This window comes from Halichoeres trimaculatus, unplaced genomic scaffold (assembly GCF_033239565.1).
Source record: "Halichoeres trimaculatus isolate MK-OKI-2021-1 unplaced genomic scaffold, fHalTri1.1 fHalTri1_scaffold_13, whole genome shotgun sequence".
NCBI lineage: Eukaryota > Metazoa > Chordata > Actinopteri > Labriformes > Labridae > Halichoeres > Halichoeres trimaculatus.
In genome coordinates, this window is record NW_027437191.1 from 3,319,062 (window position 1) to 3,335,528 (window position 16,467).

At 39.5% G+C, this 16,467-nt stretch overlaps 2 protein-coding genes across 2 annotated transcripts in view; both read left to right on the plus strand.

Annotated features, from left to right (window-relative positions):
- The window catches only part of nt5dc1 (5'-nucleotidase domain containing 1), a 116,454-nt gene extending 113,121 nt beyond the window's left edge, over positions 1–3,333 (plus strand). The window contains exon 12 of the mRNA XM_074685492.1: positions 72–3,333. Within this exon, the coding sequence (XP_074541593.1) occupies positions 72–184 (113 nt within the window). The 3' untranslated portion in view covers positions 185–3,333. The remainder of the gene's footprint in view (positions 1–71) is intronic.
- Positions 3,334–11,548: 8,215 nt separating this feature from the next.
- dse (dermatan sulfate epimerase) overlaps positions 11,549–16,467 on the plus strand; it is a 43,001-nt gene continuing 38,082 nt past the window's right edge. The window contains exon 1 of the mRNA XM_074684562.1: positions 11,549–11,704. The gene's annotated coding sequence lies outside the window, so the exon portion shown is untranslated. The remainder of the gene's footprint in view (positions 11,705–16,467) is intronic.

Sequence of the window (16,467 nt, forward strand, 5' to 3'; positions counted from 1 at the left end):
GTGCATGTGGTCTGCACATGTCCTGGATCACTCAGTTCACTCTCTCCTGTTTTTCATCTCTCCTTCTTTAGATCTCCCTCTGGATTACAAGTTCCCCAGGTTCTCCCCAGACAGGCCCTGCACCACCGGCTACTATCCCCGGCCCCCGGATTCTCTGCTGAAGAGGTGTGAGAGTCTGCCGTAAAGGTGGTGAGAAGAAGTAGGAAGAAGTCCTCCCTTACCCCTCTGCCTCAGGAGAGGAATGTGCCTCCATTTTTGCCTGTAGTTTTGTCTCTTGACCCGCCACCATCCATGGAGCACAGGACGCATACACTCCTCACCCATTCAGAGAAACCATGTGAATGTAAGCCACAGTACTCAGTAAAAACGCCTACATCTGAACGTCGTTTCGTGGTTAAGTGTACGGTACACTTTGAAATATGAAACCTGTGTGTGTATGTGTGTGTGTCTGCAAACAGTACCAATAAGAAATGTAATGTTGTTTTGTTTCATGCGTGAGGCCAAATGTATTTTTATGGTAAGCTGTTGAAGAATCCAAACTCTTTGGAGAAATTGAACATTTCACGGTTTGTTTTATTCTGAAGGGATTACCTCAAGACAGGAAGTAGAATGCCAACCTGTGTTTGTTCCTGGAAGTCTGGAGTTACTGTGTTGGAATTTCTGTCTCACACTGTCACTGTAGAGTCATTTTTTCAAGAATAGGTTTGCTGTGTGACTTTCAGTTACCTTAACACTGAGGTTTAAAGGATTAGTCTGGTGTTTTTAAAGCAGGGCCATGTATTTAACATACTGACATATTTTGGGGTCTAAATGGCTGAGAGAAACTCGAAGTTTGGAGCTGCAGCCTCATGGCAGGTTATAATGGTTGTGGTTTAGTGTTTTAGTGTGCCCGTTAGAAATACATGTTTTCCCGCTTCATCTAAGCCAGGGGTGGCCAACCTGTGGCTCGCGAAGCCGCATGTTGCTCTTTGCCTTTCGGTGTGTGGCTCTTCGATCCATTCATGCAAAAAATATATATAGTTATGAGTAGTGGTGTGCCGATCAATCTTAACTATATATATATGGATGCCAACATTGGGATCAGTTGGGTTTGATAGTTAAGTTTCAGTTTCTCTTCTCCAGTACAAATTTAAATACACTTAAAAACACAATAAACCTCGCTTTGAAAATTAGAAATGTATTGATTTTCATTTTATGGCATTTTTTTTATGTGTGAGAGGAAGTGTTTTTGTAAGACCCCGTGCGTGATGTGGCTCTCTGTAGTTCCACGGTCAATTTTGTGGCTCTTGGTTTCTGACTGGTTGGCCACCCCTGATCTAAGCGTTTCAGAATAAAAGAATTCAGTGAATTCAGTGAATCATTGTGAGGTTTAAAATTTGCAGTATTGTCAGTTGAGAGCCCTAAATTTAGCAACCAAAACTGGTGACACCTCTAGAAACACTGTACTGCATATTTTATGGAGGTGCCGCATGCGCAGAAAACGCTGTTAGTGGAAATAGGCCCCTAACCTTACAGAACATGTGAGCTGCTGTTCACCTACAGTGATTCTTTTTTTTGTTGTTGTTTTATTTGTGTTGATTGCAGAAACATGGCATCTATGGATCTGAAATGTCTGTCAGATGTAGCTATCTAAGACGTACAAAGACCGGCATTTCCTGACTGAAGTTAGAGTGAGTCTATGAGAAACTTGGTGACTTTAGAGAAACAGATGTAACTGCAGAAACTGTTCAACTATAAATTTTTTAACACATTAAAGTCTGTTGCGAGGCTCCCAGCAGAATCAGACAGGTAGTGTTCAGCCTTTTGGTCATTCAGATCCCAAAATACGCTCATGTAAGGCCCCAGTTTTGAGCACCAGGATTCCTCTTAGAGTCTTAAGCTCCAGCTGTGTCTGTTTTTGTAGATGGTGTTAATCTTCAGGTCATTGATGCTAAGGAACCAGCTCTACGCTGTTCTTCGTTTGCTGTCATAAAAACACATCTTTGAGAATCACGTACCAACAGTAATAATTGATGATGAAGACTATGCTCGATGTTCTCTGTATTATTTTTGGTGCAACAGTGACATGTGCTGTTTGAGTGATTGTGTTAACATGTGGACTACCTGTGTGTTCAGTCATATGCACTACCAGACTCAGATATGCTTTAACCGACTTCTGAATGGTTCTTTTGTCGGTGTGCATTTACAAGTTGTGCCATAATATTGAAGGAACACTAAATTTGGTGTAAATCTCTTAGTTTGTGTGATGAAGCCGCTGTCACTGTGGATTGGTTCATGTGCGTGACTCTGGGAGGTGTTTAGCTGAGCTGAAACCACAGATAATTCCCCCTCCTCTTCTGTATCCAAGCATCAAAACTAAAACATTTTATTTCAGTTAGTTTAAAAGGGACAAAAAGGATGTCCAACCAGTTTAGCAGAAACGTAATCACGCCTTGAATACATGTCATGACTGTTGTTGTGGAAGCTTTTACCAGTAGCTGACTTAAGCTGTCTTAAGATGACTTAAAATGACTTAAAATGTCAGTCCACCAACATACTGTCCAGGGATGATTATGTCTCTATTTAACTGGATCTTAGTGGAATGGGCTAATTTTTCTGTTAGCATTCTGTTGCCACTTGGTAACACTATCACCCTGTGAGACAAAGAGCTGTACTTTGCCCATAACTTCTGAATCTATGCCACTAAATAGTTAGCCTTGAGAGATAAAGAAACCATAACAACGCAGAGAGAAGGTTACTGACTTTGACTTTGTCACAACAACAAGCTGGTTTTCTGAATATTCAGCTTCTCAAACCGGAGAGGCCTTGATGTTCTCTTGAAGCAGTGACGTGACACTACAGAAAAGCTTCAGGAAATGGTTTGCTGGCTATTCCCTTACATCCATGCTTTAAAGCTAAGCTAAACATCCCAGACCTCTCACTTTGTGAACCACACTGAGGTAGACATGTTTCAGCCTGTCCACCTGGCCCTGAGCGAGTCCTTACAGAGGAGAATTTCCCAAATGTGAAAGTGTTCCTTGAAGATGACCATCATCTCACACACACTGACGGGTTCACTGAGGACAGCTGCAGACGGCCCTCGGTGTGTACGTGGGATTGGTCATCCAAAGTGAGTTCTTACTTGTGCTGTGTGTGTGCAGGTGTTTTATGCATACAGCTGTTGTGATTGTACTCTTCTTTTCTCATCCAACCTGGAAAATTTGACATGCACATCTGCCTTATGTTGGAAGCATTTGTGATCTTATTTTTCTTAAAACACAGGACGGTTTATTTCTTTGTTTTAGTGTTGAAGTACTGTCTATGAAATAAAATGTTCTACAGTTTTCTTATAAATGATCGTGTCTCTTTTATTGACTTCTTTGCAAACACAAGCTTTAAGCTGAAGTCTGCTCACACAATGAAGGTGACACATCCTTTCAAGTTCTTCTCTTTCCTCTTAAATACCTTTTTTTCCACAGTGTTCCTGTGTTTTTAAAGTTAGTATGTATCTAAATGAACCATATCTTGAGTAGCTAAAGTGGAGCTGATCTGAATTGTGGTCCCATTAAAGACTGCATTGCTCACCTTTTAAAGCTGTGGAAGAAAGTTCAGTGTGAAAACATTTACAGTCAGTCACATGAGAAGGAGTCAGATTAATTAAGGTATTATCCCACCATCAGGGTTTTTCCCCTTTCTGGCCCTTATAGTGCTATAACAGTTGATACCATGTATTATTTCCTCTGCTAAGTCACATGACCAGCTGCACGGAACTCCTAATCAGTGTGTGACATCATCACAGTACTGCTGCAGCAGTGGGAGGATTCAAATTTGCAAAAGTTTACAAACAACTCATCATATAGGCCAGAATGTTGACCCAATCTGTATAAAATAAGACATTTTTGTAGGAAATTTTGTCAGGAATCCATTCATGTCATTTTCAAAGCTGTATGACTTTTACTTTTTATTCTAGAGGCCCAAAAGTGGAAGCCTGCACGACGTTGAGGCTCCATACCTATGTATTTTAATGGAGTAGCTGAGAGGGCCTCTGTGGGGTTCATCGACTTCGACAGCTCGTCATTTGAAAACTGGGTCCGAAATAACAACTTCCATCACACATTTTGTAAAGCAGAGTCTATTCTGTCATGTGCGCGAATTTCAAGCCAATAGCACTTAGGGTTTCGGAGGAGATCATTTTTGCAGAAAGGGTAAAATGTGGTGAAATCTTATTTTGAGAGCAAATTGCAGCTTCCTGTGCGAGATAGGGCTGTGGCACTCCTACCTTTTCAGTGCGTTTCAATGAGACAAACATTTTGATGTTGGTTTGATCTCTCTACGACATTCTTACTGGTTGCTAGGGCCGTTTAAGTGTGCCAAGGTGGCGCTAGAGAGCAAACTATGGGATGTTGGGGTCAAGTTTGGTATCATATCGAATTTATATCATAACATATCCATCACAAGGTGTGTGCCAGCTTTGATGAGTTTTTGAGCATGTTTAGGGGGTCAAATTAGAGCTCAAAGGCCGGATGGAATAACAAAGAAACACAGCAGGAACAATAGTGCCCTTCCCAAAGGGCCAGGGCACCTTCTAACTCTCTTGCTAAAAGGTACCCTATTCCTTTGGGCGAGGACCCTAATAATCCAGTCGATGACAGTTTAACATCAGTCCATCTGAACTCCTGCTAAATGTGGCTAACATTAGCATGGATAGCCATGACAAAGCCAGATCCAGCAGTGTGTCCCAGCTGCCATAAATAAAGACTGCTGAACGGTTTAAAAAAACTGAACTTTCTCATAGAAAGTGGGTACAACTGTCATTTTCTCATCCATTGAAAAGTCATCATCCTGCTGTAAGGAGCCTGTAAATGTCTACATCAGCAGAGCAGGAGCTTTAACAAGCTGACCTGCTTTCTTCAGCTGAGATTTACCGTTGACGGAGCAGCACTTCAGGCTTCTCCTCTCCTCTCTTTCATTACAAACATAAGTCTGTCACTAAACAGTCTTAGAGCAGGGAAAATATTTCTTGTTTGGTGCTGATGCATTTTTATTCCTTTCTCTTGCTGTTATTAACCCCAACAACCACACAAAGAAGTTGGCGATAAACTAAAACATTAAACTTTGCTAAGTGTCCATATACAGTCATGGAAAAAAAATGTTAGACAACTCTTGTTTTTATCCATTTCTTGTTCATTTTAATAGCTGGTACAACTTAAGGTTCGCTTGTTTAGACAAATATAATGAAAACAACAAAAATAGCTCATGAAAGATTCATTTAAGGGCTGATACCTCGCCATTTTCCATGCTTTTTTTTAAATAACCAAAATCACTGAGGTTCTTATGTTAATAACACACTAAAACTATGTGTTACCAATTGAAACAATTTTTGGATCAACAGTTTGTTTTTACAGTGCAGTGTAGTTTGAGTCAATTCTTTTAGCACTGAAGTCGAATCGGTAGCACTTTAGATTACAGCCCGCGTCTTACAGTGTAGTTTCTCGTCTCTTACAGTGTAGTTTCGTCAACTGTAGGGGTAACTCTCACACATGTACCTTGACATTTTGCGGTACCTATCGGGTAGTTACGCTCTCGTCTTACAGTGTAGTTTCCCGTCTCTTACAGTGTAGTTTCGTCAACTGTAGGGGTAACTCTTACACATGTACCTTGACATTTTGCGGTACCTATCGGGTAGTTACGCTCTCGTCTTACAGTGTAGTTTCCCGTGTCTTACCATGAACTTGTCAAAACAGTGTAATTTTCCTGGGCATATGCTTTTGCTGTTAATGTGCCACTTCCTCTTAACAATTAGTATGGTGAATAAAGTAGACCAATGATGAACCTAAACACTGTAATGTATTGATGAGTATGTGTTTCACACAATAATGATAAGACTTGCAGATGTAAAAAAAAAAAAACTTTATTTTTTTAAACACACAGAGACCCCACATAGTAATTCACCTTTTAAGTAACCCGGCCATTAAGTTAACACTAGCCACTGCTTACTGTCTAACTGTCCAGTACTTCCACTGCGACAACCCACTACTTTACCTGTAACTACTGGTCAACAACTGGAACCGGGCTGGATTATAAAGTGCACACTTGTTGGCTTGACTTACTGTGTAACTACCCACTACTTTACCTGTAACTACTGGTCAACAACTGGAACCGGGCTGGATTTTAAAGTGCACACTTGTTGGCTTTACTTACTGTGTAACTACCCACTACTTTACTGTAACTACTGGTCAACAACTGGAACCGGGCTGGATTTTAAAGTGCACACTTGTTGGCTTTACTTACTGTGTAACTACCCACTACTTTACCTGTAACTACTGGTCAACAACTGGAACCGGGCTGGATTTTAAAGTGCACACTTGTTGGCTTTACTTACTGTGTAACTACCCACTACTTTACTGTAACTACTGGTCAACAACTGGAACCGGGCTGGATTTTAAAGTGCACACTTGTTGGCTTTACTTACTGTGTAACTACCCACTACTTTACCTGTAACTACTGGTCAACAACTGGAACCGGGCTGGATTTTAAAGTGCACACTTGTTGGCTTTACTTACTGTGTAACTACCCACTACTTTACTGTAACTACTGGTCAACAACTGGAACCGGGCTGGATTTTAAAGTGCACACTTGTTGGCTTTACTTACTGTGTAACTACCCACTACTTTACTGTAACTACTGGTCAACAACTGGAACCGGGCTGGATTTTAAAGTGCACACTTGTTGGCTTTACTTACTGTGTAACTACCCACTACTTTACTGTAACTACTGGTCAACAACTGGAACCGGGCTGGATTTTAAAGTGCACACTTGTTGGCTTTACTTACTGTGTAACTACCCACTACTTTACTGTAACTACTGGTCAACAACTGGAACCGGGCTGGATTTTAAAGTGCACACTTGTTGGCTTTACTTACTGTGTAACTACCCACTACTTTACCTGTAACTACTGGTCAACAACTGGAACCGGGCTTGATTTTAAAGTGCACACTTGTTGGCTTTACTTACTGTGTAACTACCCACTACTTTACCTGTAACTACTGGTCAACAACTGGAACCGGGCTGGATTTTAAAGTGCACACTTGTTGGCTTTACTTACTGTGTAACTACCCACTACTTTACTGTAACTACTGGTCAACAACTGGAACCGGGCTGGATTTTAAAGTGCACACTTGTTCGCTGTACTTAATGTTTAACTACCCTCTACTAGTGTGCATTTTATAATCTAGTCCAGTTCCAGGTGTTGACCAGTTGTTACAGGTAAAGTGCTGGGTTGTTGCAGTCGAACTGTTGAAGCTAGTGACATCTGTGTTTCTATGATGAATAATGCTTGGACACTTTATCCATACAGATACTCCGGTCAGAGAGTAAAGGCAGATACACAGTTCACAGTTCAGTCTTTTATGTATCCTTTTAGAAACAGCATTACAGCAACGGCCGGATGCATGGAGAATGAATGAACGAAGAGGATGAATAATGTGTGTGACATCAACGTCCAACAGCCACTTATCAGTAGTGCATCTCAACAGGGTTGGCAGTGTATGGTATCTGAAACAATAAATGACAGAAGGTGAATCAAAGACAGTGTCTACCAGACGTTAACGATGCGCCCACTAGCTATTTAGCATTAGCAGTGCAACGTAAGGGAAACAAGAGCCAAAATTCCTGCCACATAATCAAACAAACTAAATGTTTATTCCCCTCTCAACACTCCTTAAAGATAACTTGTAAGCTATTAAAGTACTTACTTCCTCAAGAATGCATCACTGATGACTTATAAGATGTTTTGAAGATGCTTTTAAACAATCGCGGAATCTCCGTTCGGGCTATACAACTTTTAGGACCCCAGGCTGCCCGCATAAAGGCATGAACGCAAATACGCAAAATCCTAAGGACCCCGGTCTGCCCTCCAAGTTGCCTGAATAAAATTATATACAAAATGCTTACAACACATCAACGAAGAACAGAGGCAATTTATAACAGAAAATACTGGATAGTTAGCCAGTAAGCAAAGACAAGTGTGATCTTAATGGATCAGTACCTTAAAAGGAGAATTACAATGTGGGGTCTCTGTGTGTATAAAAAAATAAAGATATTTTATACGTCTGAATATCATTATTATGTGAAACCCATACTCATCAATACATTACAGCTTTTAACTTTATCATTGGTCTACATAATCTTTATCCATGCTGATGAGGAAGTGATACATCAAGGTTTGCATAGTTGGAGCATATGTCCAGGAAAATTACACTGTTTTGATAAGTTCATGGTAAGACACGGGAAACTACACTGTAAGACTCCAGGACTTTCACTGTAAGACGCGAGCATAACTACCCGATAGGTACCGCAAAATGTCATGGTACATGTGTGAGAGTTACCCCTACAGTTGAGGAAACTACACTGTAAGAGACGGGAAACTACACTGTAAGACGAGAGCGTAACTACCCGATAGGTACTGCAAAATGTCAAGGTACATGTGTGAGAGTTACCCCTACAGTTGAGGAAACTACACTGTAAGAGACGGGAAACTACACTGTAAGACGAGAGCGTAACTACCCGATAGGTTCCGCAAAATGTCAAGGTACATGTGTGAGAGTTACCCCTACAGTTGACGAAACTACACTGTAAGAGACGAGAAACTACACTGTAAGACGCGGGCTGTAATCTAAAGTGCTACCGTTGAATCTACTTAAACCTTTTATTTAGCTCATCATGACTCAGATCATTTGAGTGAAATCACTTCCTTCAGTCTTAAAACAGTGCAGTTCTTGCCAAAAACGTCAGTTTGACTGAATTTTGATTGAATTAAAAGTTATAAATGGCCCACTCATAATTTTCAATGAAACTCTACTGAGAATTTTTGCTTACAAACAACACCTGGGTTAACAATGCAGATCAAAGGACAGGTTACTGTAAAAACACATGAGTATTGCAACTATGAGTGAGGAGTGTTTAAAGTAACCCTGTGTGGTGTTATTTTTCATCAATACTGCAAAGTAACTCCCACAGTAGTATGGTTTAACACCAGTATAGAGTTAAATATCTCAAAACAACACCAAGAATTTAACACTGAACTGGTTGAACACTGGAATTTGAACACTAGTGGATTTGCTGTGTGGAGTGTTGGGTGTAGAATTTCAAGGAAAAAAAATGAATTTATTCTATTCTGTTGTGAGGCTGTAATATATGGAAGCCCACTTCCACCAGTAAAAGAAATTAATAAATGAAGAAAGAAATTGTTAAGTCATAATAACAAGATACCAAGTGGTAATTATGGTAAAGCTCTAAATGTGCTTTCATGTGTGTTGCACCAAAGTTGCAGTTAGAAGGGGCTGAGAGCTTTTCAGACCTTACTAGCAGGGGCGCATTTAGTCCCAAGGCAAACCCAGTTAATGGGGCCCTCCATGTTCTTGTAACTATCTTCCTCAGAGCTAGACTGGCCTTCCCTGGGTCCACTGTCTCTTTCCCAGAATCAAGGCATGAGACAGAGCTAATCTTGTACATGGTAACTTAACACAACTAAATGCATTTCCTCAAGTTCTGTACTTTAGTTTGATTTTGAAAAAAGTGAATACATAATTTAGTCCACTTTGTCCTGGATTTGAAATCTTTTATGGTCAATTGACAGCTTATTTGTCCCACAGTGGGGAATTTACAGAGTAACAGTAACAGACAAGAAAGTATGAAGTGAAAAACATTACAATCAGTAAATATTAAAAAAAAATAATTTAGTAAAGAAAAAAAATGTAAATATCAAGCACAACATAAAACTGAAAAAAATCTACTGAAAGAGGTGATATTTACAGTTACCATACTTTTAGGTACTATTATTTTAAAGTTAATGTATTTTATTTGACCCCCTGTCCAGTGAGTTATGTATCCAAAAAAAAGATTTTGTACAATAATGTTTATCACCAACTCAAAAAGTTTGATTTTGAGAAAATTATCCTGTTTCCTGGACTAGATAAAGTCCTTTTATTTCCGACTTGGTTAAAAATAAGAAAAAAAATGGGGAAAAAAGTGTTTTTTACCACTTTCTTCCTGAATCAAATTTTCAGATGTGTTGTAACATGGAATAGCCCATTGAATAAGAAGGGAGGGGGAGTACCCAAAACCATCATTAAAGATTAAGCCTTTTGATGTATTTTGAAGCATGTGAAGTAAGATTTAGAAAAAAGAAATGCTTTCAATTGAAGAGAACTTCACAAATCAGTTTTTAAGAGATGCTTTGGGGGCCCCTGGGAATCTTGGGGCCCCAGGCAACTGCCTGTGTTTGCCTAATTGTAGTTACGCCCCTGCATACTAGGTGTCATTGCAGAGGACTACTTTAGATGTGGATTTACTAATAGTGAAATTTAAGTAGTTTTTCAATTTCAAAGTCAAACCTCTGGACTCTGTGAAAACTTTTGTGATGCATTGTATCTCAAAAGGAGGTTTTCAAGTTTGTAAAAGTGAGGGATATTTCACCAGTAATAGATTTAAGGGCTCTTTACCTAGCTAAAAAGAAAGCTAAGAGTCTGAGAAGACTGTTGAAGCCAGCCAACAATACTCCTCATCACCATTCAGCAGAAAGATGCTCGGTACAAATTTCATTTAAAGTGGACATATCATGCTTGTTTCTCCCTTTCACTATGCCAGACTAGGATGCCTGTAAAGCATTTCTGCCCTCAGTACAAGTCATTTAGTTCCTTCATTGCCCCACAATAGCGTTCTCAATATCCTCAGTTTAGGCCATTCTGAAGATCTCGTTGAATCGCTCCGTTTGGAGAATGACCTCCAGTAACCTCGCAACGTCACAGCCCTTTGTGCTCTGATTGGTCAGTTCTATCAGAGGGGCGGAGGGGGTAGAGCCAGGGGGCGGTTTTTGCAGCATGGCAGTATTTACAAAATCGCCACATTGAATGGAGCAGACCGAGCGAGTTCGCTGTTTGCCAAAACTTCACCGTAAGGCATTGATAGCACTAATAAAATGGCAGAGTGTAGGATACGTCCTTTTGTATTGGACCCCGAGTCAGACCCGGACAGTTCTGCAACATGTATAGTTTATACGTTTAAACTCGGCTCTTGGTGGGTGTATCCCTCTGTGGCGGTTGTGTGACTAACTGACATCACAGAGGAGGAGCTGCTTTATCAGATTACTCCAATATAAAGAAAGGATCCTTGTGTCGTCACGACGGTCGAAATCTCACGGCCAAATGTCAATGACCTATTTTCATCAAATATATTGCATCAAATCTCGTTCTAGGATATCAGAAAAAATACAATATCTCATTTTTTGAAAATTCAGGGAGTGTAAGGTCTTGTTTTCAAATGTATTATATTACATGTAAATATTAAATCAGGGATCAGCATGACATGTCCCCTTTTATGTTGCTGCACAGTGTGAACAACCCAGGTCAGACTGCTGGATCAGACTGCATGTGTTCTCAGTTTACCTGTTACCTCAGTAAAAGTGAGAGGAGGCAGGGAGGGGAAACACTCGGTTCATTAGTTCTCCTTTAAGTCCCCCCCCACCCCCCACCCCCCGGCAGCCCCTCCTCCTCCTCTTCCTCATCGCCAGCATGACGCTCCCTCTGCGCGCACACATTCTTTCTCTCCGCGCTCCCTCCTTCTTTCTGCCCTGAAACTAACTTTCTCCGTTTCTATAATCCGGCTGAAAATCTGTGAAATGTCCGCGGAGACGACAGCTCGGGTCTGTGAGCAGAACTTCTGACAGGTAAGGCGAAGGCTTTTCTTTCCTCCCCTGCTCCCACAGGTTTCAGACTCCACTTCAGAAACAATGAGACTTTTGTGCGCAAATTGTGGATTATCAATACCATTGATGGTTCTGGTGTAGCTGTTAAACTCCTCACTGGTGTTAGGTGGAGATAACTCAGAACACTGAGTTAGCGATGAAGCTGAAGCCTGAAGGTGAAACATGAAAGTAGTTTTTAAAGTTCTTGACGCGCAGGAGGAGGAGGCTTTAGGACGAGGTGTCTGAGATAAAACCGTCAGTTTGATGTGCTTCAAGACCAACCTCCTGCTGCTTTTACCTCCTGTACACTGATTCAGACTGCGGATAATGACCACACACTGCATTCAGGTCAGTCAGAAAGAGGAAACTCTGAGACATCGAGGCCTGAAAGGAGCCGCTGGGCTTCATGTCCCTTCATCACAGATATTCACTCAGTTATCTGTGAGAGGACTTTGTCTTCAATAAGAGAGGAAAAACAGACTTCAGATGGTTAAAATGTCTCCACAGACACATGTGCTCACTCAAAGGCCTATAATGAGCCCAGTCTAAGAACTGGCACATAGCTCTGGTAGACTATGGGCTATCTGTGTCTTTATTTACACTTCCAGATTGAAGGTGATGATGAGGGAAACCTTCCTCATGGCGTGTGTTGGTGAGAAAGTAACAGCTCCAAAGTTCAGCCACCGTTTTATTCTCTAATAGCAAACAATAATCATGTTTCTTCTCGAAGATGTTGCTCGGTTTTTGGAGATGTTCTGCTTGGAATGTTTCTGGTTTTTAGATTTTAAAAAGAGACACAAACATTTAGAGACATCATCCCTAACTTTCAGGACTTTTTCAGAGGATTAGAGCCATGTTAATGACACACAAAAAAGTTATTTATGTGAATAAAATCCTAAATTTACCAGAAAAAAAGTTGTAAATTTAATAGAATAATGTCATAAATTTGTGAGGAAAAACTCATAAATTAATGAGAAAAAAGTCATAAATTAATGAGAATAAAGTCATAAATGAACCTGAATAAAGTTGTAAATCTAAAAGTATAAAATCATAAATTTTTGTGTGTAACCTATTTAACCTCAAAAGATTATAAATAACTAAACAATACACATTTTGAAATAAATAACATTTTGGTAGAACAAACAAATATATAATATGGCCATTACATGGTAAAATAAGGCAAAATTATAATGAAACATTTTTATTATTCTTTAATATCAAATTGTTATAATTAGATATTTCTTCATGATTATTTTAACAATTTCATACTTTTTTTTAATAATAGTTACTTTTTAATTATTTGCCAAGCTTTCATGAAATCATAATAAAAAAGTTTTTTTTTTTTTTTTTTTTTACAAAGTCAGGTTTTATTTCATTACGTCCTTTTCCACAATGGCCTTTTTATTTTATAATATTGTTTTTCAGCATAACGACTTGGTCTGTCAGTTAGGGCTGCAGCTATCGAATATTTTAGTATTCGATTATTCTACTGAAAATCCCATCGATTAATCAAGTAATCGGATAAAATATGTTTTTGTTTAGTTAAAGAGCGGTTATTTTGTAAATGAAAATTTTGCTATTTGAGAAATAGAATTTTCTCAAAATTTGTAAACACACTTTGACACATTTTTTGGGCCTTGTACATCTCATCAAATGTTGCGGAGCCACATGGCACCTGTTTTGTAGAATGACCCATTAGTCTCCAGACTCCAGAAAAGAAGCTAAATTTGTTGCTAGTTGCTATTTTGTATAAGAGGAAGCTTGAGGGGTCTGAAAACTCTCTTAATATGGCCTCAGCTCTATTTGAAATACCACTCATTGATCTTTTTTAAAATTAAGCGATTCCTCGAGGTGGAGAAAATTACTCGAGTAATTTTTGTAATCGAGTACCTCGAATCATTCAAGAAAATCGTTTCAGCTGTACTGTCAGTCAAAGCACATAAAACTGAGCCAGTTAAGTGATTGGCAGCGTGTAGTGGTTAACCTGTTCCCTGTATGTTTGCCACTCTTGGTTTGAAGTGATTTTAATCCAGTGTGTCATAATTAGTTATTGATATGATGAATGATCTTCCTGCTGTGGATATTGGTGGACAGAAATCAGACTTGTCTGATGTGATTAACTGCAAATACAGGGTCTGATGCTGCATCCCTGGACTTGGCTCATGGTCCCAGTTTTAGAGCAAGACAGTTCTTCCTCTGACATGCTTTTTATTTGAGAAGTCAGATTTAACTTTTCCCATCTGTTTCACCAAGATCTGATGCTAACATATACTAAAAGACAGCTTTAGTAGACTTGTGATGTGGGGTTTGATACCAGAACTCACACCACAACACTACTTCTTCAGATGTGTCTAACAGCACCTGAATGCACCATGATCACTCTTAACTCCTCTCAGACAAAAAGAAAGAAAAATGCAGGGCAGGAGGGATCACAAAAACTGGAGGAGCGAGTATCATTAAAATGTCTGGGTCATAAAATGACTGTATCAACACATCCTGCCATATATGACCTTGTTTCAGTGTGTGATTGTCTCTAAAGGAAACTTTCAGTTTTAATGCTCAGAGTGTTGAATCTGCTGACAATAATAAGACTTAAGGATATCCCCCTGACTCAGAAATGTAGCAATGCAACAAAGAAAAGCCCACAGCACATGAATTTAAACAACCTCCTTTAAACACATCCTGCTGAAGTCACAGCAAAAACTGGACAGTTCTTAGTAGTTTGATGCTCTCTTATTTGTTTTTAATTAGAGACTAAAGTTCTCTGTCTGTTTTTTCCTCTTTATTTATGTGACAGCTAAATCTGACTGAATCAGGCTAAACATCAACCACTCAACATAATGTCCTCCATTTGTAATCCCATCACAGCCTGCATTGAATCTGTTCTGAGATTCTGACAGTAGATTTGACAACCAGGAGTATTAAAGTAAATATTCACTAATGGTCAATGTGTTTTTGTGTCTATTTTACAGTGGCTGAGAAGCGCAAACCAAAATTCCAAGGTTTGAAACTCTTCAACAAAATTTGAAAAATTCACATTCTACAAAATATTTCTCAGTTAGGAAAAGTAAATGCTTCTTTAAATTAAGTTATTCTTTCTGTTAAGTGTTGATGAATGCTCGTGGAAGGAAGGAAGGAATGAAGGAAGGAAGGGGAAGAAAGGAAGGAAGGAGGGAAATAAGGAAGGAAGGGAAGGAAGGAAGGAAGAAGGGAAGGAAGGAGGGGGAGGAAGGAAGGAAGGATGGTAAGGAAGGAAAGAAGGAAGGAAGGAAGGGGGCATCACTTCTTTATATTAAGTCATTCTTTCTGTAAAGTGTTGATGAATGCTCGTGGAAGGAAGGAAGGAAGGAAGGAAGGAAGGAAGGAAGGAAGGAAGGAAGGAAGGAAGTAGGGAAGGAAGGGAGGGGAAGGAAGGAAGGAGGGGGGCATCACTTCTTTATATTAAGTTATTCTTTCTGTAAAGTGTTGATGAATGCTCGTGTTGTCCCGCAGCTTTCTCTCAGTCACCTCTTCTGATTGGTCGATCTGTGGTACATCATTCAGGCCTTAAGTCCTCTCACTGAACACAGCCTCAGAACAGGGTTTTGAAATAATTCACAGAATAAAAGAGAAATGTGAGGACGGAATTAAACCACAAAAATAACACCAGAGACTCAAACAAGAGGGCTGAGACAATTTGCTTTTCCCACATAAAAAAGATGATGATGACGATGTCAACAAACTATATCAGAAAGCCATACTTCCCCAAAAAATGCACATCACATGTGAGTCAGTGACTGTTTTCCAAACCGCCTACTACCTATTACATATGAATGTAGTATGTAGTAGGCACTGCATACTGCCTACTGCTTTTGCATATAGTATGTAGTCTGACTGTTCTGTTGGGTCTGTTTTGTAGAATACTTCTCTGGTTTTCAGTTTTAGAAAGCAGAGCTACAGCTGATGGATTTTTTTGCTTTTATAATAAATGTACAAAACAAGCCATAGGTAGATCCTGACATTCTAGTTATTAATATGTTTTAAAAAAGTTAAGTGATGGAGTTTGTATTATCTAAAATGTTTATGCCAATATTTTCACTTTTATTGCAAATGAATATCAGTCCCAAATATCAGTTATTGGCTTCTTTGAATACTGATATTCAGTATTGGTATCAGTCCTGAAAAAACGTTTTCGGTCTATCTCCAGTAGGTACTGCTAGTGTAGTAGGCTGTTTGGAAAACAGTCTGTTTTCCTAACCGCCTGCTACACTAGCAGTACCTACTATTTTGGCTGAAATTCAGTACGTAGTAGGGATGGGTACCTTACACATTTGAAACAAGACAGTACCGATACCCGGTACCTAGCGGTTCCGGTACTCAACGGTACTAATTTTCAGTACTTTTTTGTGTTTATGTGGTAAAAAATATCAATTTGTTCAATAATAAAATGTATTATTTTTCAATTTAACATGTTTATTCTTCAATATGTAACTTTGAAATGCTGTGTTCATGTCCAGCATGGAAAATCTCCTACTCTTCCACTCCCTCACAGTCACTAGGATGCATTTATGTACCTAGACATGGTACCTTTTGAGTTTATGTGAATCGGTACCCGGTACTTTTGATAGAATTCGGTCGGTATCTATATAAGTACCTTATTCGGTACCTATCCCTGGTATGTAGTGGTCAGTATGCAAAAACGTGCAAAATCTGGAGTATGCCAAAAATCTCCAGATGTCCTACTGATCCAGGAAAATTTCTCAGTA